This window comes from Electrophorus electricus, chromosome 19 (genome assembly GCF_041902795.1).
Source record: "Electrophorus electricus isolate QZ-2024a chromosome 19, ASM4190279v1, whole genome shotgun sequence".
Taxonomy (NCBI): Eukaryota; Metazoa; Chordata; class Actinopteri; order Gymnotiformes; family Gymnotidae; genus Electrophorus; species Electrophorus electricus.
In genome coordinates this window covers 12635049-12660957 of record NC_137515.1, presented here as the reverse complement: position 1 = coordinate 12660957, position 25909 = coordinate 12635049, and the positions used below count along the sequence as shown (strand labels likewise).

Here is a 25909-nt window from a genome sequence, read left to right as displayed (position 1 = left end):
AGGACACATGACAACACAGCAGGAATACATGGATTTAGGTATGCTAAATGAACGAAAAGATGTTTGACCGCATCTGCTAACAGTCAGTCAAGATCTCTCAAGGGGCAGTGAATATACACTTGACAGTAACTTTTTTTAGAACATACTTCATCTATTGTCATGCATAGTTTTGCGTTAGTCATTTTGTAGCCCTGGTCAACTTCTGACGACAGCACAGCTATTGACTGGACATGTTAGATATCAGATTATTCTCAAGATAGCAATGTAGTAGTGATTGGAAATAACCAAGTGTTTTGAGGCTGTTGCTGACATTGTCCTGTTTGACCTGTGAAATCCATACTGCTTCACCTTTTAAATGAGTTACATGATAGTTGTTTTAATTTGGAGTAAATACACACCATGTCCTTGAATAATCTTGGCTGTTCGTGTTTATGTCCAATAATTGTCATTTATATTTAACAGTATTAAGCATATAGAAACAGTTCTAGATCTACTCATCTGACAATATTATGAAATGCACTTTCCAGCTCTTATCGTAATGGACTAATGAACTTAAGCGCAAGATAGATTGTTTTGATAAATTACCCTTTATTTCAATGTTAGGTTATTACAAAGTGTAATATCTGTGATGAAATGTCAGACAATCCTGGGGAATGTGCACATAACAAAAGGCATGCATTAAAAAGGTGTCTATTTAGTTAATGTAGTGTTGATTTTCGTACAGATATACATATACACATGTGCATACACACAATATGCGCATTCTAGTAGATTATGGACAGTCCTGTGAGATGTTTAGTCGTGATTGAATGAAGCTGCATATTATGAAAAAAAGTGCAGTGATACTTAAGCAACAAGGAAATTGTTCACCAGTTTTCCAGATTTCACATATATTCACTACTTAAAGCACGCCCTGTTGGATCTTCCACAGCCATGTGTCCTGAGCTTCAAAGCTGTTATTAGTAAAATAAATTGGGCTGAAATTCTACCTCCAACTAAAGTCCAACAAATGCAAGTTACAGCAGAAGCAGTCAGATAAAAACATGCTAGTAAAACTTTGAAAACTGGGGAACTTTTATGGTACAGTGTGGCCACAGCAATGTATAGTGGTCAGTTTTCCTGGTAATATTTTACAGATTTATGAAATAAAAAGTACATTCAATTATTTTCAAAAGTTATAGTCAGTATTTTATAACCCTTCCTGCTTTAACGAAGACCTTTAGCTTAAATAATTAAAAATTACAAAAGCAGTAACAGCTTAAATGCTTCGTAAAAAATAAAAAGGATCTTTGTTCAATAAAGAAAAAGAAAAGCATAAACAGAGCCATAACATATGTATATATTTGAATATTAAATATTTTAAAGGAGATTCACAGTCATATGACTAAGGCATATTCTTATGTATACACTCTGACACAGTATGTGCAACACCACAATTAGACATTTTTCTTCTTAAATGATTGTTGATATACAAAATAAAACTGAAATTGTCAGGCACATGTGTGTCTTTAACATGTTCTTGGGTTAAGCAGCATTCAGAGTGAAACCAAAGGAAAAATACTACAACATTCAATAAAATGTGGCAATGAAATCACGTCACCAAATAAAGGCACAGACCTTGTTAACAATGAAATGCCGCAGCATCACCATCCTTTTATCACTGCGGTCGGTAGCCATTCTGCTGTGGCATGTAACCGGTGGCAGGGCCAGGTGGATCCTCTGTGAGAGTGGGTGTGTCCTCCTCCTCCATTGAACTGAAGTTCAGGGGGCTACAGCTTGGCTCCTCCCCTTCCTGCATCTGCAGCTGCTCCAGGCCTCGGCCTCTTCTGAAGTAAGCACTTCTCTGGTGGCTGCTGCCCTCTAGCAGATGCTCTGGGTGCTCCTCACTGTCCAGGAGAGGCTGTGTGGACTCAGAACGGGCAAAGACAGGGGCCTGCAAGCTGGGGGTCTGGCCCTTGTAGCCGCTGGCTACCACAGAGGAATACTGTACAGTACTGGCGGTGGTCTGGCACGAGTCGCCCTCATCGCTGTCAGACACGCTCTGCCGTGGGGAGGACATGCAGGAGGAGCCCCCAATGCCACTGCTGTGCTCCTCTGAGAAGTACTTATCCTTTTTGAGAGGCAGCACTGTCTTGTCCTCCTCGCACAGAGACTTCCCATCAAACATGTCCACCTCCACCACACTCACATCAGGTAGCGTGGCTTCTTTCGGAGTGTCCGCCTAAGGAAATTCAAACAGTTGTTACCTTCCGCTAAACACAAATGTGCCTGCTAACAAGTCATACACCTTGATATGAGACTGTATAAACAGCATATAGAACATCCCACTGCCTGATGAGGAATTCCAAAATTTGATATGAGACTGTATAAATTAAACCAAAGACTGACTAATGATATAAAATACATAAATATACAGTTTACCTAATCTATGTAATTAGTTAGCAATAAAGCTGTTGGGGTTCTATGCACACAAATGAGTAAGGGTGTAATGAAGCATTGCAATACATACACTGCAAAAATGTGACAGTGTGCACTGTGGAGATGGATAAAATGTTCTGTGTATTATGCCATATAATGCAGTTGCAATGTTTGACCACCAGAGACCTTTCGATTTAACTCACACTAGCAAATCCTAGTCTTTTGCATTGACTATGCATTAGAAACTTGTTTTTTTTTTGTATATAGTGAAGCTACATTTTCTTTACAGTACATTTTACAATTATAAACTTCTGTTCCCAATTTCTTTCAAATTCAGGGGACTAAATATTCTTTTTGTTTAAAGTTTTATATTATAAATGTGCATATTTTTTGCCTTGTTTATGCATTTAAGAAATAAAAAAGACATATATCTTCATTTTTTGTCATTCAAATTTTGTTTCAAAATATCGTGAAGAAATCAAATTGTGAATCCAGAACCAAGAACTGAATCAAACCAGGAGTGAAATGCTCCATTACACTCCTACAAATTAGTCCCATCAGCTAGGTAACAGTCCTACATTTTATATGAAATTATAGAAGCAGTGAAAAAAAAGTAACTGCAAAAAATTCAGAGAATGTACTGCTCACTCACCCTAGTGGGACAGTCAGGTGACCAGTTAGCAATTGTGCTGTGGGAGGGGTCTGGAACCTTTGGCCAAAACCGTTTTTTAATCCTGGAGAGAGATTAAGAAGAAAGAGGTAACAAATCACAAAAACAACAAAAATACCCATTTAAAAGACACAGAAATAGATGTCGCTGTATTGATATTTCAACATTAGGTTATATAATCAACAATCCAATCCAATACTGTATTCATGAATATATAAGATTTGATACTAATGTTTCTTTTGCAAGTTTTCTGCTTGTGTTAGGGTTTAAGGGAGGTCTGTGGATTTGTCTTTTAAGTTAAGCAAAAAGGGGTGATTCATGTGGTAACTGACTCACGCTTCTCTTTTCTTGAGGGAGAACATCATTATGAAAATAACAAAGAAGAGGAAGCCCAAGCACACCAATACCACGATCATCTCAATTTCACCATCATCTACAGTTCACAGGGGTGGAGACACACAAAAAAGGCATATTTGCAGAAAGGCACATTCATTTGTACATACTGAAAACTATACTCTGTAAATGAAAGCACCCTTTCACAGTTTGCTCAAGAGAGTAACATTAACTTCACACTTCTTTTTCCTGTATGCCTACACTCTTCACAAACCTGTATGCCTACATTCTTCACAGGTAAGCTTACACTAAATGTGTGAAATTCCACTGAACTTTCTGTTTAGACTACAACTTAGCAACATTTTTCTTTCTTTTTTTGTGGTTATTGGTTTGTTTTTGGCAGAAATTTTTTTTTTTAATTATGCAAGTTCACTTATACTATACAAACAATTCGCACTGAGCACTTAAATTCACCAAAATCTTTGAATTATGAAAGCAAATACACATTAAATTCAGATATGTTGTAAAATGCATGCATTATACTGTGTGCTATGTAAAATAAAAACAATATAAACAACAGCAAAAGAAAATGCAGGTAATCTCAAAGGAATACACACCATACTTCTTTGTGTACAAACTGGAATCAGAGCCGTTGACTGAGCCCTCCATGTTGGAAACCATGACATGTACCACATATTGGCTTGCACTGGCCAGTTCGGTCAGCTTGTGTGAATGGAACTCAGACCCAACAACAACAACTGGCAAACAGATTGAATTATGAGCCACAAAAGGTCATGAATTATACTTTACATTCAGTACTGATACAAACTTGAGAGTGTTCCTGCACAACATCATCTAAACCAACATAGTCTTTATCAAGTATGTATAAGCACAAGCAGTAAAGTAACATTTTGTAAGACTCAACCAATTTCTCCTACATTGCTCATTATCTCCTGTTTTATAGAAGATGGTGTAATTGGTGAGAAATCCACGCTGACTGGTAACTGGTATCTCCTCCCATTTCAAGTGAACACTGTTTTTCTGTGTTTCAGTTGCTTCAACAGAGGGGCCCCGTAGAGGAGCTGGGGTTCAAATTAAAAGAAGTTCAGTACATTAATGCAGGTGAATTATCCACATTTACTTTTGTTAGAAAGACTCAACAAATGTCTCTTGAACCAATGTATTACATCAGTTTATTTTTACTTTTTTCTAAAACACTTTGAAATTTGAAAGTTCAAGAAATTGAATCATATAAATACGTGTGAAAAAGCTTGAGGCAAACTGATGATACGTACGTCCTTGTTTGAGATAGGCTTCTACAGTGACCTTGTCTCCTGGTAGGTTATAATACAAGTTGGAATGCTTGAGTCCATAAATTGGACAGACTGATATTTTGTAGCGTACAAATGGCTCAAAGTTACCTAGTAGGTAAAGTCAAAAGGAGTCTATAGTTAATAGAACCACACTTATCATGAAGCCATTAATACATTCAGGCTGGCTTAAAGGTTGTTTCTCTTTGAAAATGGACACCAATATAAACATATCCATGAGAATACTAATGTAGAATATGCTATCCTCCACCTGACAAATGACAGTTCTGTAATTAATAAGGTGTTATTTTAGGAACTATTGATATACAGTAATGAAATACTAGAATTAAATACTAATTAGATTTTAAAGTCAGACAACCACCATACATATACCAAAGATGAGCTGAAAAAATAACATATTAATAAATACAAATAAAATATTTAACATAATATATAATATTATATGTATAATATGGTATAACAAATACAAACAAGATGAATTCTAATGTAAAGTTTCCCACCTTTAAGCAGAACACTGTATGAGCTGGCATTTTTTTTGGCCAAGACTCTCTGCCAGTCCCTTTTTCCTTCAGGTACCGAGACCCATTCTAGCACATACTCAAAGACACGTAAGAGCCATTTGGAACCAGAGGGTGGGAGCCAGTCCACCCACAGCTGCCCATCTCGGACTGACCAGCGCACCTGTTCTGCTCCAGCTCGGAGCACTGAGAGGTAAAACCACATAATTAGATCAGGGTGATTTGCTACAGAAACCAAAACACCATATTGTTTTATTTTTGTTTTGATTTATGTTTTGTATATTGAAGTTAAGTACTGCTGCATGTGTTCATCTAAAGGTTATTTGACAATTTTGAGCTAAATAAATGAGAAAATAAGAAAAGCCCACTGTTAACACTTCCTTTGTGTTATAGGAATGTGTCTTATTTACCAAAGTCACTGTTTGGTCACCATCTATTAGACAAACTACACATCTCGTGATCATCTTTAACTGTAACTACAAATTCTTTGAATTCTTTGAATAAAACTCCCAAAAACACCTAAATGTTTGTTATGGTTTGAAGTGTTTCTTTTTAACAAAAAGCTACTGAATTCCTAATTTTGTAATTGCACATCAATCCTATCATAAACTATTCGACTGATGTGCACAAATTGCATCATTTCATTCCTGTACCTCTAAAGAGTATTCATTTAGGGTAGGGTATAAAATAAAAAAATGCACAACATGCACAAACTCTTTTCTTCACAGTCAATGCAAAACGTTTCATTACAAGAACAATGAGACATGTTCACATACCCTGGCTAGATCTTGGAACCACTAAAGAAGCCACAGGAGAAACACCTGCAGAATTGTGTGCAGTCATTCTGATAAACATCTTTTCCCCCTTTATATGCAACTGGTGCTCTTTAGAATGGACAACATGTCTCTCGGCACTGACCCCATTTTCTTCAACTGTGATGTTATATCCTAATATTTTTCCATTGGATTTCACAGGATCCTGTGACATAAAATAGAAACATAAATCATTTGCTCTCATATCATAAAGCACATACACTACCAAAGAAGCATTTCAATAAATGTGTTTAGTAACAACATTTACACAAACATTAATAAACATTTCACCTTCCAAATCAGCTTCACCACTGTATTATTTTTCTCTTCATAGACTCTCCACAGATCTGATTTGCTTTCAGGCTCTGAGTAAAATGGGGTGGTATAATAAGATCATATGCAAATGATCAAAGATGACTGTACTGGGCTTTACATAACCACTGAGAATCCTACAAGATGAATCTACTCAGCAGTGACTTACTGGCTTCTGGTGTGCGAGCTGTTGCATTGGGACTCCAGTCACTCCAGTAACCGATGCCCTTCTGATTAATGCAGCGCATCTGAACCACATAATCAGTGTAGGGCTGAAGGAACTGCAGCCTGAAGGACTCAATGTATGACTCAGTGGCGCTTTGGGGTACCTGAAAGAACATGGTCAAGTTTGGACATCACATGACATATGGCTAAACGTCCCTCTAGTTCCATCCCAGGCTGAATGTTTATGATGTGGTAGATCAGAGACATCCTGAGCCAGGACAGAATCTGACTGTCCAACTTTTAAATAATTCTGGGTAACAAAGTATTAATAGAAATAAGAAAGTAGTTAAGCCACAACAATTAATCTTCTTTAGTCTGAGAACGTCAAAAGGTAATGTGACTCATAAAACAAAAAAGGAAGCAATAGTTTTGGACAACATGAAATGACTTTGCAATATTTAAATGGAATGTTGAAAATTCAACCTCCTAATAAATCAGTAATACTGATAAACAAAACACACATACTGTTGCTTTCACCTGCCAGAAAGATTAGCCAAATGACATTCATGCATTATCCAACTTTATATACAGGATAATTTAAAGAGCAAGGCACCTGTTCCCAAACATGGGAGCCTACATGGCAGTATCTGATGTTGTACTTAAGCACGAAGGTTGCTTTGTGAATGGGATGGATCCAGGTAACCAATAAAGATGTTGGGAAATTGGCTTCTGGAATTAATTTCACTTCTAATGGTGGATTTGGTTTTACTTGGAGAAAAGAAGAGACAAAAAACATTGGGTTCATCATTTCACTGGATTATTTGAAATACATAACCCTCCCAAATCACTATACTCAATTGCCTAAATATGTACCATTTCTGAGCTACACTTGGAGAGAAGAGTGGGTTAAAATGCTGCCAATTAATACAGGTACCTTTCAAAGCTGTGACTACTAAGGTAACTGCCACCATAATAAAATGCAAGAAAATCATCTTAAATTTTATACTACATACCAAAACATTCTGGATCATTTTGCAGTTTCTTCGATTTCACAGAGCCCAATACATTATTCACTTCGACCGACACATTTATTTCCATATAATGGGGAAAAGTGTCAAGGTTTACAGTGAGGTTGCGGCAGAGTGGGTCAACAGAGAAGGCTGAGTATGTGTTTGTTCTAGAAAAGAAAAACAACACAAACAAAAAATGCCATTTGTTTCATAACATTACACAAAAATTCACAATAAAAGCTCTGTTTTGAAAAAGAGTTACTTAGTAGGAAAGTCTACTTTTAGGACTTTCAATGCGTCCCCCTTTTTAAAATCATGCTTTCTGGATTTTGCCTTTCAAATTTAATTCATTTCAAGCACCAAAACAAACCCAGTCTTTGCTTTGAGTGTATAGTTGGTGATAAATATTGGTTTTCTTTCCCCGGGATCCCACAAACAAGTCAAATTAGGAGACACCGATCTGTTATGTTGAAGAGCAACACATCGCAGATTCTGTGGCTTTAATGGTGGATCTGAAAGACATCAATGCCACCATTCTGTTAGAAAAATTTTAAAGTGTGTGATGTGTAAAAGTGTAACACATTCCTATGATCTAAAAAAATATCACATTACAATTAATACAATTATCTCCTATAAACTATTGAAAATTCAATAATTCTCCCTTTTAAAGCACTACACCATCACAGACCTTTATGACAAATTGAACACCTAAAAAATACTTACATCCTTTATCAAGGAAGATACCATAATTGCATGGTTCTTCATATGAAGGAGATTTTTTATGTGCTTTACAAATCAGTGGGTTTTTCATGTCACTGCTTACTTTCACAGTGACAGCAACAGCTGAATTGTTTACTTTCTTGTACAACTCATGTGGAACAGTAATATTTCCAAAGAGCCATTCAATGTTGTCTGCGCTGTACTTTGAATTTGGATGAAGAATGCAGGTAGCTGTGAATTCCTTGTCTAGTTCAACTGGAATTGTCTGTGCAGAATCTGGTTGTATTTTTGCACAGTTATCAATGTAACCTGAGGACAGGGGGTAAAAATCCAAATGAAACTAAAAATCAAATAACGTACTAAAAATTAAACAGCATGACAGAAATGACACATTATGAGGTATGGAATTCATACCACATTATTTTCTATAATCATCTAATTTGCTAAACACTGACCTGACAATTACAATATTTTACATTTTTAGGTATACATTTCAAACACCTGCAGATTACAATACATTTAAATTTCTATTATGTATTTGTTTGCTTTTTAAATCCCTTTTCTGCTATGACATGAGTGTGCTTAAAATGTGCAGTTTCAAATCTGTAGGGTTTTTTTTTACTAGCAATTTTACTAGTACTTGATTTTACTAGTAATTTACTTTAAAATAAATATATAACAATCTTAATAACAATATATACTGGAATATTAAGATTATGACAAAATGATATTGCCATAGGATATTATGACATTTGTGTATTATCAGGTTATAACAAGTTGCTTACCAACTGCATGGCTGAAGGACATAAAGATAAGCAGTAAAAAACGTAGTGAGGTTTTCATTTTGACACTAATTGCCAGCATCTGGAAAAGTAATTTGTAATTATATGCATTTGCAAGATAGGCTGAGCTATACTACATAAAATATTTTGTATACAATTAACATTCACAATGCAATGTGTGTCAAGTCACTTTTTTAACAGCTGACTTTCTTGATCTATACATAGGCCACGACAATGACAGAAAATGTATTTACATTCTTTACATGCAAAACAACTTCCACCGTCACTATATCCAAACAAATTATGGTTACCGAGACTTGTTATAACGTGTCATTCATTAGAGCAACCTACTTAACCAACTCCCTGAACACGCCAGACGATATGCTTGCATGCTTTGATGAGACTTTTAACTATTATAGATTTAATCCTCTGTGTTTTCTGGGGTCAAACATTAACTGTAAGTGTTGCACTAAAGAAGTTAGCTAGCTAAATAGTTAGCATACAAAATATACGAGAACATCGGCAGTGAGCCCCTGAGTAGTAGCCCATCCAAGCAGAGATCCTCTGAATACTCTAGCTATCGATGCTGATCGTTTAATAAAATGAATGCCTAAATTAGCTAGCTAACTAACTAGTTCAATTTTGTTCAACAATTTTAGAACTGAGCCATAATAACTAATCTTCCTTTCCCTCTCTGAATCTGCTGTATGGATCCAGATCACGTATTCAAACCTTTAACCTGTAAAATACATCACAATCGGTAACTTTAAATGCCAGGTTAATTGTAGCTTCAAATGAAATCCAATGACGCATGGGTGTGGATTAAAATACAAATGACAGATACTTCTCTACCTGGTTAGCTAACCCTAGCTAACATATAAGGTCTCGAATAGCTTAACTTTACTGTGAACACTGGCGCTAAAATATGTGTTTAAAAAGATTTAATTCAGCTATTCGATAAGAATCTGGGACAAAACCATGACTTACAACAGCAAGTGGCATTACAGTGGGCGCAGGAGCTAGCAAACTGTTAACGGCTACCCAGATGTTAACAGCCAGCTACCTGTTTAGCTTGGGAGGCTGCGAGGTACTTAGCTACGCAAGTTAGTTAGCTAGCAAACACTACCTAGTTCGCTTGTTAGCTAGCATAGGTTAGCTACCTTGAAAGATAATGAATAGATATATATTAATGAATTTGTCTCGGTTAATACAAGCCTCTGAAACTAAACTGTCTTTTTATAATTCTTACCTCCGGTGTTATCAAACCATTGTCATATGTTGTGCGTGACCGTTTTATCGAGCTAGCTACCTTCTTAGCTACTTCAGCCAGTAACACAAGACTTTGCAACTGAGAGCATAAGTTAAAAACAGCAAACCTCTTACTTGAATCTACAAAGAAGGAAGGCTCTATAGATCTAAAACAAAATGCGCAACCACGAACCCTAAGAGCCAACCCTGCCTGCAGTCCGTTCTGGTTCGTCAATTCAACTGTCAATCAACAAAATGTAACGCGTCAGGAATTTGCTACTACATTTCCAGTTATACTCCACCCGCTTCCCGAAAGCACGTTTGAGGGAGGGGTGACGGGACTCTTATTCAGCTAGTGTAGTTCCCAGGCTATCGGGAAACCGTACATTTGGACTACGTCCAAAAACTTTTTGAACGTCTCATTTTCTCGTTTACTCGCTATTTTATATTTAAAGAATAGAGATTTTGAGGTCACTACAAGCAAACACGTGTATTGTATTTGAACTAGAGGTAGATAGCCAGTTAGCTGTACTTACACAAAGTAAAATCTGTGATAGAATTGTAGCCTACTTTTTTTGTTGAAAATTCATTCCGAGACATTTTTATATTCAAGTATATTTTATGCGGAAAATAATCTACTTTATGCGCAGCTTGCGTTGGGTCCTGTTGCACATGGCCTAATTAACTTTGCAAGAGGGAATTCAGTACTTGGCTAGTTTTGATAATGACTAAACATTTTGTAATCCAACTAGCGGTTAATGATTTAAATAGGGTCATTTTACTTCTATTTGACTTGTTTTCACTGAGCAGTACTCTTACTTGACTCTTCCGTTTAACCTTGACAGGTCTGATAGGTATCAGTTACAACTGACTGAATATGGGATCGTAAACCACATAAATATACAAAAACACACAAACAGCCAGTCAACACTAATACATGTTGACGATTTTAGTACTGATTATTGATTTATTCATTTAATAATTAAAGATGAAAACTCTGCAACTGACTACATGGAGCTAACTGGAGTTTCAACTGTAGGCATCATATGGTATTTCACATTTTCAACCACCATTTCATTTATTCTGAAAAAAAGAGATTGACCAAGAACCACTATGCACACACTGTTGCTAATGTGAAAAACTACCAGTTTCCTCCGTTTGAATGATGTGCCTAAGAGCTACTTGAACGCTGATCGCTTCAGCTTGTGAACAATCTCCTCCTAAGTGTGTGAGTGAAACCAACACATGTATTATTTAAAAATATATACCCATATTTATTCATTTTCATCATTAAAACATTCACATTACATACTCAAATTGTGTTCAAATTACAAGGTAAAGCAGAAAACCATTTAGTACACAGTGCATGCCATAGAGAAAAATTCAATTATTGTGCAAAAATGTATGAAAAATAGGCTAATAAGTTCATATATTTTATCAAACATATTATCTATAACAATTAATTAAAATGGACCTTCTCCTTCTCTCATTGCCAAGAAAATGTACTGGCAACTCTGAAGATCAATAGTTTTTTGCTTTAAAATAGTCTAATTAAACCTAAAGAATATTTTCAAGTTTACGGAGTGGAGCCAGTCACAATGTGGCTTATGAGAGGTCACTAGTAAACTGAAGATCTATTAAGTTCTTTTGTCGGGGTTACTCTGAGCTGTGAACATTCTGGAGTTTTGGGGGTGAGGGGCTTCGTTTTCTCTGAGGAGGGATGGCAGGAAGAACTTGTATGTTGCGCAGGGGCTCAGTGGTCAGAGGAGTGGGAAAGGAACATAGCGACTGGCTCTGAGGGAAGCTGGACCTATAAATCTTGGAGGTTAAAGGAGGTGGGAGTCCTGCCAGATTACGTCCCAGAGAGCTGAGTGGGAGGGATTTGGACTTCTTCACTCCTTGAGACACTTGGTCAGGTGGCAAGGAGACTGAAGACAAGAAAGGAAATCAAATCATATCAAGTGTGCTGTCCTAATTTGGTAGAACAGAGGTTCCTATCTTCTCTCCTGGAGATGTATCACTCTGCAGAGTTTAGTTCCATCCCCTAATGTAACACACTTGATCTTGTTAATCAAGGCCTTCATCATGTCTGAATATTAGAGCAAGATATGCTGGAACTAAAATCTGTAGGGAGGCAGATCTCTAGGACCATAGTTGAGCAACTTTGATGCAGCTCATACAGATGTATAGACGCATTACCTTTAGCAAACATAACTAAACTAATTAAATAAAGTTTCTAAAAGTGCTCTCTCAGTACCTTTACTAACTAACAAGCACAAACAAAGCAAGTAATTAAAATATATTATGATATTAAGGTATTAAAATATTAAGGTATTAAGATATAAGGTATTTGAATTTTAGGGATAAAATTTTGCATTTATGAAGAAGCTTACATCTATGAGTGCAGTGATCATGAATGGGAGCCAAACTGTGACGTGTCAGGACAGATTCTCTTATCCTTAGTGGCACAAGGTGAGTATTTGCAGCTGCCAAAGGGGGAAAAGCAGAAAACAGATATCACATGTTTGCAGTGAAAAAAAAAAAATTCAATAAGCAGAGGCTGTTTTTGTGAATCACCTTGATCATTTCTCTGAATGTAGGGCACATGGTTAGAGCAAAGCACATCTATGGGACTTGCTGTTTCTTGCAACAGTGTAGATGGAGGTGAGATCCAAGCCTTGTGTGTTAGCAGTTGGCTAGACTCTGTCTTCCAGGCAGGTCCAGCAGTTTGTTGACCGTGCACACTGCCATCAAACAGGTCATGCTCGCTCTTGCTCTTCTGCGACCTACGGACCAAATGACTGACCCCCTGCCCTGAGACAGTCCCATGTGCTGCAGTGTGTGAGTTGGCTGACAAAGAGTTTCCCAGAGTGATAGGTGGAAGACTCTGTGTACGTATGGGTGGCAGGCTCTTGCAGTCCTTGGTGGTGGTGTCCTCTAATAGATACAGCTTCTCAGATTCATTAGGGTGCTTTCGGCCATCTTCCTTGCTTGGGAGATCAACAATGCAGTCAAACACAGTGATGATGTCGTCCACTTCGGAGGTCTCCTCTTGCAGATGCTGCTCCTGGCCCAGGTCCCTCTGTCGTATGGCATGCACATCTTTTTTCTTTTTACAGGAAAAGATGTGGTTCAGCACACGGAATTTGCCCTCCTTTCTCATGGAGGGATCACTGCTCTGAAAGTGTACCTGTCGAGCTGCCTCAGACCTGCTGACAAACAAGATCATAAGTGTTGCTAGCAGAATTTACAGTTAATTATTAATTGTAGCAGACTGTTTGCTTTTTTACATACTGTTTTTAGTCTTATAGTGTTAGACAGTATAAGCAGAAATTCAGCCTAAGCCTATATGTTACAAAATTTAAACAGTCACTGAAGTCACTAAGTAAAGCCCAGTGATTTTAATCCCATTAATCATGTTCATGTAGAAAGAGGACATGATAGTAAAATCTTGAATAAGAAAATTATGTTATACTAGAGAGTATGTTACATATAATATCACTGTTCATTAACACGCTAATTTTGTCTAAAACCTAATAATCCCAATTATAACAATTTTGGTAATTTATAATACTATAGATACTTTAAAGGTTTCACTGCATAAAACATGGAAATGGCTCTAACATCATTCAATGTGGCTGCAAAATGTGACCACCTGGTAATTCCACCCAACTACATGATCTATGCCTACAGTCACATCTTTATAGAAGTCTAATTTAAGAAAACCTTAGAGGATCAAAGCCCTGACCTGGTCTCAGCCGAAAGGAGTTTGATACACTCAGTGTGACCGCAATACATGGCGTACGTGAGGGGTGTGTTCTCATTGATGTCTCTTGGACCAGGCTCAACACCCAGCTGTAGCAGAGCTTGCACACATTCCTCCTTCCCTGCTGCAGCAGCCCAGTGCAGAGGGGTCCTAATTTAGGAGTCAGGGGTAACAGGAAGTGCCAGTACAGCAAACAAAAGGTGATAATATGTATAGTATGGTATATACACTGAGTTGCCAGTTCACCTACTCTACAGCTACCATAGTCTTGTTCTCTCCACAGTAAGGATATGCTTCCAATGGCTTCTTTCATACATGTCTTAAAAACATATTTATTTTAATAAAGGTGTGTGTATATATATATTCAAAACATCCTACTCAGATATGTCCTATGTTGAAAACCATGTCACTCATGAAAGAGGACAATAAACTGATACAATGTAGACAGGATACAGGACTCCAGTACAATCCTTCACAAACTTCAGAGAACAATAGTGGCAGTAAGTTCTGAACAGAGCATGCTGGGGGAGAACACTGACCGCCCCGATTTCTTGGCATGAGCAAGTAAGCCTTATCACACAAGGGCACTGTGCGATGTCATGGTTATGCAACAACAAACAATGCTTGCAATTTGTTGCTGCAAATGTTACATGTGCACTTAAATTGAATTATTCTGAGTTTTGAAATCGTATCCCCCTCCACAGTCCTTAATTCGTAGCTTTTCATTTAGAAAGAGCCCCTTTGTCATCTGCGCTTTCATCAGAGTAGCACTAGACAGAGTGAGTAGTCAGTACTGGAGCAGGCAGAACTGTAGTTACTGATTTGCGTGGAAGATGAGAAAGGTGATAAAGGTGATAGGCACTCAGATGTCCTGGGTGTCTGCGGTGATGCTACTTGATAAGACTGCAAGTGGTGCAATGCTGTATAGCATGCTCTCTTACCGCTCGTCCACATCTAGGGCCTGCAGGTTGGTCTCTGGCACACGTGCCAGTTCGTAGATGATGTCACTGAAGCCTGCTGCTGCTGCAATGTGGACGCAGGTCTTGCCATTTTCATCATCATAGTTGATGACAGAGCAGCCAAGATGATGGTCAAGAATTAGTGAGCACATAAATCTGCTACCACTCTGCCGAATGAATAGATAGATAGATAGATAGATAGATAGATAGATAGATAGATAGATAGATAGATAGATAGATAGATAGATAGATAGATAGATAGATAGATAGATAGATAGATAGATAGATAGATAGATCTCTACTGAATGTAGATAAACAAGAATAATATGACAACAGCTTTATTAGCTCATGCTCAAGTCTCAGCTAATTGACTGAGGGGGAGGAAGCCTTGTTCCCTCAGAGATGAAGGCCTGAGGGAGATGAACACAAGCTTAGTGTACCTCATTATGACATAGGGCATCCTGACCAAGATCTCAGAGGGATTACACACACACACACACACACACACACACACACACACACACACACGCACGCACGCACGCACGCGCGCGCACGCACACAAACACACACACACACACCAGTCATATTTAAAAAAAAACAAAACTTAATTTCAGATTATTCATTCAAAAGGATGATTAAGTGTGTATATCTAGAAAGGAAAGGGCCTTAGAGTGATTCACCATGACAACCAAACTTTAGGGCTATGGATGATGCAACATGCCATGAACTGCTCTTTCAAAATCAATATATAATACATTTGGGTTTTAATTAACATATTGGAGCATACAAAACAAATCAAAAGTCAGAATTCTTAAAATTAGAACATGTGTAGCTGAACAATGTTTCTACTGCATGATTCATCGTTCTACTGAAGGCTTGCACACAGTTCACACATAAAAGTCCAGTTAATCATCTTACAAGAAAGATATTTTCCTACCTGCACAGCCCAGTGAAGCGCAGTCTTAAAGTCTTTATCTACCAGCGTGGGGTCTGCCCCTTTCTGCAGCAGGGCCTGCACGTGCTCCGGGCGGTTATGGAAGGATGCCCAGTGAAGAGCTGTCATTCCCTGCAAAATCCAGCAATGTGTCTGGTAGTAACGCTAGTTATGAATTGTAAGGTGATGGCAACCTCCTTACCCTCTCTAACAAGGTATACAAATCCCTATGACAGTAACATGCTGTACTGATGAAAGTTTGTATGGAAGTTGTGGGAAGGGCACATGAAATGCATGTTAATGTGTTCACTTAATGAGTACACTTTAATTTGGGATTTATGTCAATCATTTCAAATGATGTCTAGAAGTGTCACAAATACTGGCTTTACTTACTACATGTACAAAACCAGTCAGAAATCCGTGTATTTATCTACTACAGGTTTAGTACTAAAGCCCTCTTTGATGAGTCTGCTCTCACATCTCGCTGTGAACATAAAATACATGCTGCCAAATACTCAAATTATAGCCTAGCATGATCTTACTAATCTGTGTTTTTTAACGATTTTTAAATGTCACTGTGCTTAAAATGATAGCCAAGGGTGAGTTTTAAAGAGAGAATCATCAGCATGAATCACATTCATAGCTTCTTCATCTTTAGGATTGTGAATGACTAAGGACAATGAGATGACTGCTAACAGAGGGAACAGTCTTTTTTGGCTCTATCTGTGAGGGAAATTACTTTAAAATCTATGTTTCTATTTTTGCACTGGGCACTTGTCTTTGATTGTGCGTAATGTGATGACTGATTAACATCTTTTTATTACCTCATTGTCTTGATGATTTATTTCACACAGAGTTGATTGTTGCAGTAACACAGCCATGAGTCTATAAACAACATGACATAAAATGTAAGCATAATATCATGACCTTCTTTACTGACTCTCATTGTCTAATATCAAGCATCGATTAATGCAAGTGTAATTAGTAATTAGTAAATTAATTCTTAGTAAAGTTATTTCCAACTCTTCTCAACTTGAGAACGCTAATTGCAAAATGCTTATGTTCACTCTGTTTGGAAAGACTTCTGCAGACACTACATTCTCATTACCATGACTGCTAGTAATGCATAAAGAGACTGCCAGATGGTCAGGAGAGAAACAGGAAGTGCCAAGAAAGCATCTGGCTTTGTTTGTGCAGGAGGAGCATATGCAAGGTAGTGATGCATGTAGACTGCCTTCCCCCTTCCTGCTGTCAGAGGAGCTTGGCAGTGGTGCTATAGGTCTCTGGTTGCTATAGGTACCATGAATGTAGCCCCAGTGAGTGTGGTTTTCCTGTTAGAGGAAGCAACTTGCAAGTCTGCACTCCTTAACACGCACCATGACCACGTTATGATCTGGAGAAGCCAATTTGCTGACCCAGTGGCTGTGGATACTACAAAGAGCTTTCAGTTCCTTTTAGAATTCTAAATGAATCTGGAATACTTCCTCATTTCTACAGGGGAACTACAGGGGATTTAGTAGTATTTATAAAATTGATGATCAACCTTCTTGATATAAATTGACAGATATTTGAATGTACTTTCAAATGTTTATGTTTGTCAATTAATGTTTACTTTTGTCAAGTATCTTCAATGCACCTAGCATCATGCTTGCTTATTATTATTTATTAATGTGTTCAATAAACATATGTGAACCTATATGAACTAGATCTGAAAAAGTAAACATTAAAAACAGCTAAAGTGATCATTCTGAAATGTTTGCAAGGAATAATTCAAAGTTAGGCTTTTGGCAAACATTAACCTTTTAGCTGTTATCCTCCACAAGGAACCTCAACCCTAGGTCAACCATAATAGCCCAGAAAATGATTTCTTCATGGACGGTCCTAACAGAATGTGCATTGAAAGGACATTATGGCATGATATCTAGGGTTATACCTTCATAACCTTCTGAGAACCTTGTTTCTTGATAAGCAGAGCTATACAAAACAAGCTTTAGAAGAAAAATCAGCTTTGTACCTGAGGTCAACCTCAGCAGTAGCAGCATGAAGTGGCAATCGGCCGTTTTTATCAGGGATGTTCTGTTTTGCCCCATTTCGCAGTAAACAAACACAGCCTTCCAGCCAGCCCTGTGTACGATAACACAGAAGGACCTATCAGCGAATCATAGACTTGGATTCCAATTTTGTGAGTGTGGCTGTGTCAAGCAAACCGAGGACTATCTTTAATATCATGGAGGCCTCAATCAACAACGATAGCAGCTAAAAAACATACTGCGTCCATGCAACATTGCTGAAAAGTATTATCAAAGGGTACCATTGTGAGAGTATTATTATAAAAGTATTATTGTGAGAACATAAAAACATTTGATGCATTCAAATTAACTCTGCAAATCTTCAAATGGTTACTTCAGATTGTACCGGTACACTCCCCTACCCCACACATGACGTGATACGGCCCACCACATGCTTTGGGACTTATACTTGCTGATTGTGTTGTCTGTGACTGCCTCCTTATCTGTGACCATGTCCCCCCTTGTTATCTCACACCTGAACTTTACTGATCACATCATGTATGTATGTATGTATATTAACCCCTTTGTGTGTCGTTGGTTGTCTATTATTGTAGGTGTTAGTGTAAGTGTTCAAGTTATTGCTCATGTTTATGTTAATGTGCTTGTTTCTTGTTCATTGTATTCACGCTGCACTGATTATGTGTGACTGCTATATCGTTTATCGTCTGTGTTTTGCGTAAATAAATCTTTATCTGCTTAGAGAGACGTTTACGCATCTTGCGGCACTCAGGCCATCACAGAATAACCGACCACCACAGGATGTCGATGCTCTTGACACATGGACTGTTCACGGGGGTGCACTCATGCGTGAGACAAAAGGACAGCATCAAGCAAGCATGTGCCAGGAGGAATCACACTACTCAGGCGCTAGGGGAAGTTCCAGGTGTGGGTTTGAGTACGTGGCGGGTCCACCCAAAGCCCAAGAGGAGAACTGCCTCAAGGGCTTCGCCTCCATGATGGGCTCTCCCCGGGTGGCTTGAGATGTGTGGGCAGAAATTCATCACAGCACGTCTAGACCCAGGGCAGATGTGCTCCTTGGCATGTCCTACAGGGAATGGGACACGCCTTCAGTGCCTGGGCTCCCAGAAGGCACTTTTGTCTGTACGCCTACTGTGCTTGTGGGCGTACCATCTCGTCTGTCTTTTGCGCGCGCACTGTCTCTGTGGGTGTACCATGTTGTATGTCTTGGCTTGGTCCTGCCAAGGCTGCTGCCATTCTGGTCCCATTGAGGATGCTTCTGGTCCCATAGCGGATGCTTCTGGTCCCATAGCGGATGCTTCTGGTCCCATAGCGGATGCTCCGCCACTAGTTGCCGATGCGCTTCAAGGGGCCCCGTCAAGGGTGCTGCTGAAGCTCTTTGTCACTGCACCTTTAGTCCTGCTGGTCCCACCACGGAGGTTACTGCACTGCCCTGGGAACGTCACGGACTCCGACTTTCCCCCTCATTTTTGAGAGACTTCCCTTGGTGGTGGCTTCCAGTCTGCCTTGTTCCGTGCTGGCACCAGGCTTCGCCATGCCACAGTGGCCTGGATTATGCCGCCCCGATGGTGAATGCGTTGGGAGCCATGCCCTAGGGGGCGGGGTTACTGTAACAGTACATTCCCATACACCGTTACTTGCTGTGGGACTCATACTTGTTGATTTAGTTAACTGTGACTGCCTCCTTATCTGTGACCATGCCCCTCTTGTGAAAGATAAGGTTCAGGTGTGAGAACATCAAGTTTGTATGTATGCATATAAACCCGTGTATGTGTGTCGTTGGTTGTTGGTCATTGTTGGTGTTGGCCTAAGTGTTCAAGTTCTTGCTCACGTTTGTTTTGTACTCGTAAATCGTATTCACGCTGCACTGATAATGTGTGGGTAGCATATTGTTTACTGTTTGTGTTTTGTGTAAATAAATGTTTTCTGTGTATATATATATGTTTGTGCATCCTGCTCCTTGCCCTGCAGTACTTGGGCCGTCACACACACATTACAATTTTAATCTATTGAAATGGATAATGTTATTTACATTTTAGAAGATATCGCATTAGCTATAATAACTTAAGTTATTATAAGTTAAAAGTCAGCAAATGTGAATTTCATGGACGTGTTTTATAATGTTAAAATGTGGCAACAGGCATTGGGCATATCCCATTTACAGGTGGGGCAGGGTGGGGATGGAGTGGGGGCAGGCTATTAAGACAAATAGCTCACTCTTTCATTTCAGTGTGTCATTAACACACAAGTTGTTTTTATAGTCTACTTCCACAACTCTTTCAAGCTAGAGCCATGATACAGTGATACAGTATGTCATGATACAGTGTGGTATAACCATGTTGAGTAAAGTGCCCTGGCATTTATGAACCATCATTTTTGTATGAACTTTCCAAAATCTGTACTGTATTCTGTTACAACCTACTTCCAATTACTATGCCACATGAAAAAGGTCTGGAAAAGTCATGAATGATCATGAGTTTGTATATATTATACAAGTATATTATTAAAAATATACTTTTTTACATGATTACAGATGCAAATCTTATGCTTTATAAACATGATTTTCTTATGAAATACGATGCATGTTAAATACCATGTATGTATATTGTATAATGGCAAATATGATTCTTAAGGGGCTTTTATAGACCTTTTGAATATATGACTATGCCGAAGCATGGACTGTACCAAATATGTAGCGAGGGAGAGGGAGGTCCTGCCACACGCATCCTGGGTGTTGATGGATGCTCCCATCTTCAGCAGTAGCTTCACTGTATCCACCTGTCTGCCAGAGACGGCGTGCATCAGGGGCGTGGAGCCTGGGCCACAGACATAAGTAGCCAGCTTAGGGCTCCGTCTCAACATGTAGGCCATAAACAAGGTGTCTGGAAAAAAAACCCTGTCCACCCGCCAAGTTACATTTCACTCAGATCCACTGAATGAGCCTGGAAAGGATCAGGCTTGGTAGACATACTGCGGAGTGCAGTTAATGAGGCAAAAGCGACCAGGTTTGCATGCATCTGGAATGATACCTGACACCGACTCTATTCAGATATGCATGCTTCGTGTTGCTGCCCAGCTTTCATTACCACTCCCAATTAACTTTCATGGCTACTTCAAAACAGTTTCTCGTGTTTGGACCTTTTGTTGCTATAGTGAGATGCTGTGCTTTGACCATGCCCTGTGCAATGTCTATGTTGCGAAGAATAGTTAAACGACAGTGAATTAAAATGAGTATTGAAACGGAAGGGGAAATTGAATGCAACGCGCTTGCCTTCACGGTCGCAGCACTCCAGGATGGACGGGTCCTCACGGATCGTGGCAGTCAACGTGTTGACGTCCCCCGTGGCTGCTGCATGGAACACCACATTGAGGTCGACCTCCTCAACACAGTCTAATGGGCACAGGCACAGGAAGATGGATCAGGTCTTCTTGAAATAGAACAGACGGCATTCCCTCACATTTGATGTCCCTCAAATCGAGCGCGGCGTGCTTTTGCATTAAGTATGAGAGCAAGGAAAAGGGGAAGAATCAGGTTTAAGTATGCATTAAAGTGAACTTGTAAACTTGGTGAATACACTGCTTGAATCACTGAACGCATCCTTTAATTTAGCCTCTTGCTTGGCATCAAATGAGCCTAACCTACAGATGCAACAGATAGCCAAGAGATTATTAGGCCTAGAGTTTAATCTGTATCTATTTTTTATCTCTGAAGTCATTTGTGTTATGACTTTTGAGGCTGTTTTCCCATTCTAACAATGAAAGTGAGTCCCTGAAATAATTATCCCTGTATTTATCATTAATGCCATGTGGGGATATATAAATATACAAACACTCCTCACTAGCCACCTCGTAGAGAACCCCCTTGCACGTCACTGTTGGATGCCCTGGTGTAACCCTTTTGCATCTTACCTGCAAAGCTACTGTGCCAACCACATTTGTGCTTCAGGTTTTATTGAAAATCTCATAAAAATTATTATTAATTTTTTATTTTTAAAAAAAATGCAGTATAACTGGACTGTTTTCAATGTGCAAGTTTCTAGCATCCATTATAAACATATTACCACGCCGAGTGGCGGGCTATTGCAAAGACCACTGATAAGAGCTAGGGATTACTATGGCAACACTGGCAGCGGCACTAGCTACATCCTCACGCATCTGCTTACCTTTGTGCTGGTCAAATACAGAAGAAGAGGTGAACTCCATGGCGGAGAAGCACAGCGTGAGAAAATCACCACGGTATCAACCCCGGTGTGAGAGTCCTCGGTAGCCTATGACATGGTGCACCCCCATAGCCGCAGACAGACCAAACAGAGCGAGCGAGCGAGCGAGAGAGAGAGAGAGAGAGAGAGAGAGAGAGAGAGAGAGAGAGAGAGAACCTTGGCAGGATAAAATTTGGGGAAGGATTCTCCAGGTGGCATTCTACGCATCCATGGCTGGACACGGCGTGAGGCGAGTGTAGACGAAGCGCCGCTCCAGCGATCTGTGAATGGGGATGGAGAAGCTCGCACTGAGCATGTGCAGCAGCATCACAATGCAGCTTGTCTCCGTTCAGAGGGGTCCAAAGAGACGGGAGCAATGTCAGGAGCAATCTTTGACTTTTTAAAATGCAGCTATAAATGTGCTGCTATTTAAACCACACCCACTCTTTATGCTGCCCCAGTGTATTTTGTATACCTATAACGTAAAACAGTTGACACGGTCTGCGATACAAAGAGATTCAATAAGGGACGAAAAAAACCATTGCTATAAGCTAAATATTAAATATTAAAATATTTTCATTCCATTCATATTTGCCATGCACCTTGTCGCCATGAGAACGGTGAAGTTTATACATATATATGAGTTAATCCCGCGTAAACACTCGACCTGTACCCATACACATTTGAAGAGTTCCAACTGTATTTCTTCTTTCGAAAGCACACAAGAATTCCAGGGAAACGTTTGGACAAGGTTTTTCATCAGCTGTACAAGCAAAGTGTCGCTGAAGCTCTAGGATGTGAAGCCAGTTTAAGAAAAGTAGATGTTTAAATCATAGCAGTAATTCCATGAGGTTATGTAATCAATTGTATTTTATGACCTTAATTGGAAAGATGTTTGAATTTAAATATTGAGTCAGAAATACATCTTTATAGAGGGTATAAAGATTCGCTAAAGGTTTAATATGTTCTAATAACCAATTCTTTCTTTAAATAATTATTTATATATTTATTTATTTATTTATTTATTTAATCATATTTATAATTTCAGATATCAATGCTCTATGATTTTGATGTTAGGAAATGTTAGGAAATGTTATGATTATGATGTTAGGGTGTTTGATGTTATGATTTGAAATTGGGAAAAAATATTATATATGTAGCTTGCAGAGCATGAGGTAACGCCAACGTCGTGGGCTCGATAAGAGCGACTGCCAAATGTAAATGCAAATATAAATGACATGACTGCAATGCCAATATTTGTCCAGCAGATGTAGACACTTTATCAGTGAGCTATGGCTACAGCTGAAGAAAGTCACAAGCTAGGAAAGTGCAGCAGCTTCGTTAAAAATATTACTAAATATATGTAATAGACATTGCAGGAATATTTAATAGAGCCCTAAACCTTAAAAGAATAATGGTGAGCTAAAAGAGACATGATACAATACATGGTCTTATGGATTTTAGAAATTCCTTCATTCATTTTGGACTTCTCACATTTTTGGACACGAAGCAAAAATTATGGGTTTTATGGAGGCTCATTTGAAACACAGAACCATTCACAATCATTTCTTTATTCATTTTGCATTTGGCCTTTGCTGGCTGTTTCGCAACAGAGGAAATGCTGTAGTCTAGTGCTGGCCTTCCATGAACTCCTCTGAAAGCATGCAGACTGGCCCAGTCTAGAGAGAAGGGGATTTTGGGTAATTATGAAGGATAAACATGCTTTAGGCAAACAGACAAGAGATGCAACAGAATCTATAAACAGAGGAAATCCCTGGACAACAGGCAGCTCTGAAATATGCTGACCTGCTCAAAACCAAGTGGTAGCCTTCATTAGATTTACAGAAAATAAAGATTTGGCCATTTTAGTTCTAATTCAAATAAAGGAACAGTGGCACCATTAACAACATGAAGCTTCAACATACAAAAAAGTCATATGCTGACTTTCCCACATATGGTTTGCTTTGATCACATGATGTTATTTACTTAAAAAGGAACAAGTGAGAAAATGTTGAAAAATGTTTGCGCTTTGGTTGCATATTGACAAAGCCTTTGATCTGAACATGTGATGTAAAATTCTCCCAGATTCATAACTGGCATGGAAAAAGCAGTTAAAACAAATGTACACAGGCGGGAGATTTGGGAAAACAGGAAATCAGGATTACAATCATGTCTGCACATTCTGTTCATTGCAATAGAAAGTGTAAACAGTTTGTTAGGTCAGTGCAATGGTGCAGAAATTTTAGCTGCCCAGACATGCAACTGTTAATTAGCATAAATATAATAGACAGGTAACAAACCTTTTAGAACATTAATAAGACTTTCTGTTTACCGTATTGTTCTGTATACCACCTCCCTCGCAATCATATGCCTAATGACAGAGGTGAAAGTAAGCTAGTTGCATCCACTTATATAAAACAGGCAACTATGTGAGTTGTTGTTGTTTTTGGGTTTTTTTTAAAATAAAAATGCATTTGTATTCCTTTGAAATGAATTATTAACACATTCTTTTGAGGAGTTGGAGCTAGTTAACTCTCCCACCCCTGTTATTGGATGAGCAAAACAAAAACGGGATTTTTTTTTTTTTTTTTACAGTGAGTGGCTTTCTGCCAAAGAGCCTGTATCCACTGAAGCACTGTAGGCTGGTTGTTTGTCTGGACGAGCCCGTGGGCTGCATCTTTTGTTCCTTGGAATTTGAAATGAGAACGTCAGTTGTGTGGGAGATGTCCAGAGCTGAGAGAGCTCAGGGTGGGTGGTTTTGGGAGGACAGAGCCTGCAAAGACATTAATGTATAAGGACACACACGCACACACACGAACTCACATACGAACACCCGTACGCACAGTGAACTATTGCCTGACAAAGTAGCAGCATTAAATTAAATGGTAAATACATTGCTTTCCGCCTATACTCATGCATGAATTAAAATGACCTTTTATGAATTCAGATCTGTTGGGCAGGTTTTTAAGATTAACAATATTTCTTAATAATACCATTTTAATTTAACCACACAAGTCCCCTTTCTATAAGCAACAGCACATTCTAAAGACTTTATATACATTGTCTTTCCCATGAAAATTAACTCAATGTTTGGAAACTCATGATTGTTCCAAAGCTTTGTAACTGACAAAGCTGTTTCAACAAATTATTCAAAAATTTCCACCCTATGCTCCCTTGAAATAGTGTGTAAGCATGCCAACATCACTGGGGAGTTTTTGGATGTCCATCACAAGAAATGGCTCCAAAATGACTGCCAAATAGAGAGGGGCTGGGTCCTGGACAGGAAGCACTTGGAGAGGAAGTCCTGCTGTTGGACAGTTTGGCTGCTCAGCACAGCGCGCATCCTCTTCTCTGACCCCTGGATAAATGTTAATCCATCGTTCCACACCTCGCTCTTATGTGCACATGGTAAGATCAAGGCTATGTTTGTACTGTGTTCCGGTTTAGATTTTAAAGTCAAGCAGGGGCTTAACAATCATCTCAAAACACAATAACTCCTTCATAGTTGCCACAGTGTTGTGCATAGGTCTATAAAGACAGAGGACAAAATTGATATCAGTTTGAGCTGCATGTACTACTACTTTGTGTAAACTACCATAAACCAGAATAGTGCAGAGTTGGAGGAGGGTTTTTTAAGCCTGGAGATGGAGCATGAAGAACTTAGGTAAATTGCTATCATGCTTC

General features: G+C 38.8%; 2 protein-coding genes across 5 annotated transcripts; both read right to left on the bottom strand.

Annotated features, from left to right (window-relative positions):
• Window positions 1-568: 568 nt before the first annotated feature.
• il6st (interleukin 6 cytokine family signal transduce) lies at window positions 569-10476 on the bottom strand. Of its 3 annotated transcripts, none has more exons than XM_081702587.1 (16): window positions 10455-10476; window positions 9075-9153; window positions 8293-8598; window positions 7940-8081; window positions 7573-7736; window positions 7173-7327; window positions 6564-6723; window positions 6374-6447; window positions 6047-6248; window positions 5253-5456; window positions 4717-4842; window positions 4360-4503; window positions 4039-4179; window positions 3425-3521; window positions 3071-3152; window positions 569-2221 (listed from the first exon to the last, which is right to left on the bottom strand). In XM_081702587.1, exons 2-16 carry the CDS (start codon window positions 9151-9153, stop codon window positions 1658-1660), a joined length of 2640 nt encoding a protein of 879 aa, XP_081558713.1. In that variant the 5' UTR covers window positions 10455-10476; the 3' UTR covers window positions 569-1657. The 3 variants fall into 3 exon arrangements, with proteins under 3 accessions (XP_081558713.1, XP_081558711.1, XP_081558712.1); XM_081702585.1 differs by having other exon boundaries at window positions 10321-10455; XM_081702586.1 differs by lacking the exon at window positions 10455-10476 and adding an exon at window positions 10381-10421.
• A 1116-nt stretch (window positions 10477-11592) lies between these two features.
• Window positions 11593-22902, bottom strand: ankrd55 (ankyrin repeat domain 55). 2 transcript variants are annotated; one of them, XM_035535705.2, is made up of 12 exons: window positions 22190-22902; window positions 21298-21417; window positions 20712-20842; window positions 17993-18102; window positions 16803-16863; window positions 15982-16110; window positions 15027-15211; window positions 14068-14235; window positions 13510-13528; window positions 12897-13428; window positions 12713-12805; window positions 11593-12247 (listed from the first exon to the last, which is right to left on the bottom strand). In XM_035535705.2, exons 1-12 carry the CDS (start codon window positions 22227-22229, stop codon window positions 11976-11978), a joined length of 1860 nt encoding a protein of 619 aa, XP_035391598.1. In that variant the 5' UTR covers window positions 22230-22902; the 3' UTR covers window positions 11593-11975. The 2 variants fall into 2 exon arrangements, with proteins under 2 accessions (XP_035391598.1, XP_026864859.2); XM_027009058.3 differs by having other exon boundaries at window positions 12897-13528; window positions 22190-22901.
• Window positions 22903-25909: the final 3007 nt, after the last annotated feature.

Coding starts and splice junctions, on each gene's coding strand:
- il6st (XM_081702587.1), bottom strand. CDS start 9,153: ATGCTGGCAATTAGTGTCAAAATGAAAACCTCACTACGTTTTTTACTG. Junction 8,082..8,292: donor TATCTTCCTTGATAAAGGAT/GTAAGTATTTTT, acceptor GATGTCTTTCAG/ATCCACCATTAAAGCCACAG. Junction 4,504..4,716: donor AGCCTATCTCAAACAAGGAC/GTACGTATCATC, acceptor TTTGAACCCCAG/CTCCTCTACGGGGCCCCTCT.
- ankrd55 (XM_027009058.3), bottom strand. CDS start 22,229: ATGGAGTTCACCTCTTCTTCTGTATTTGACCAGCACAAAG. Junction 14,236..15,026: donor GCCCTAGATGTGGACGAGCG/GTAAGAGAGCAT, acceptor CTCCTAAATTAG/GACCCCTCTGCACTGGGCTG. Junction 13,529..14,067: donor CTCCTTTCGGCTGAGACCAG/GTCAGGGCTTTG, acceptor GTTTGTCAGCAG/GTCTGAGGCAGCTCGACAGG.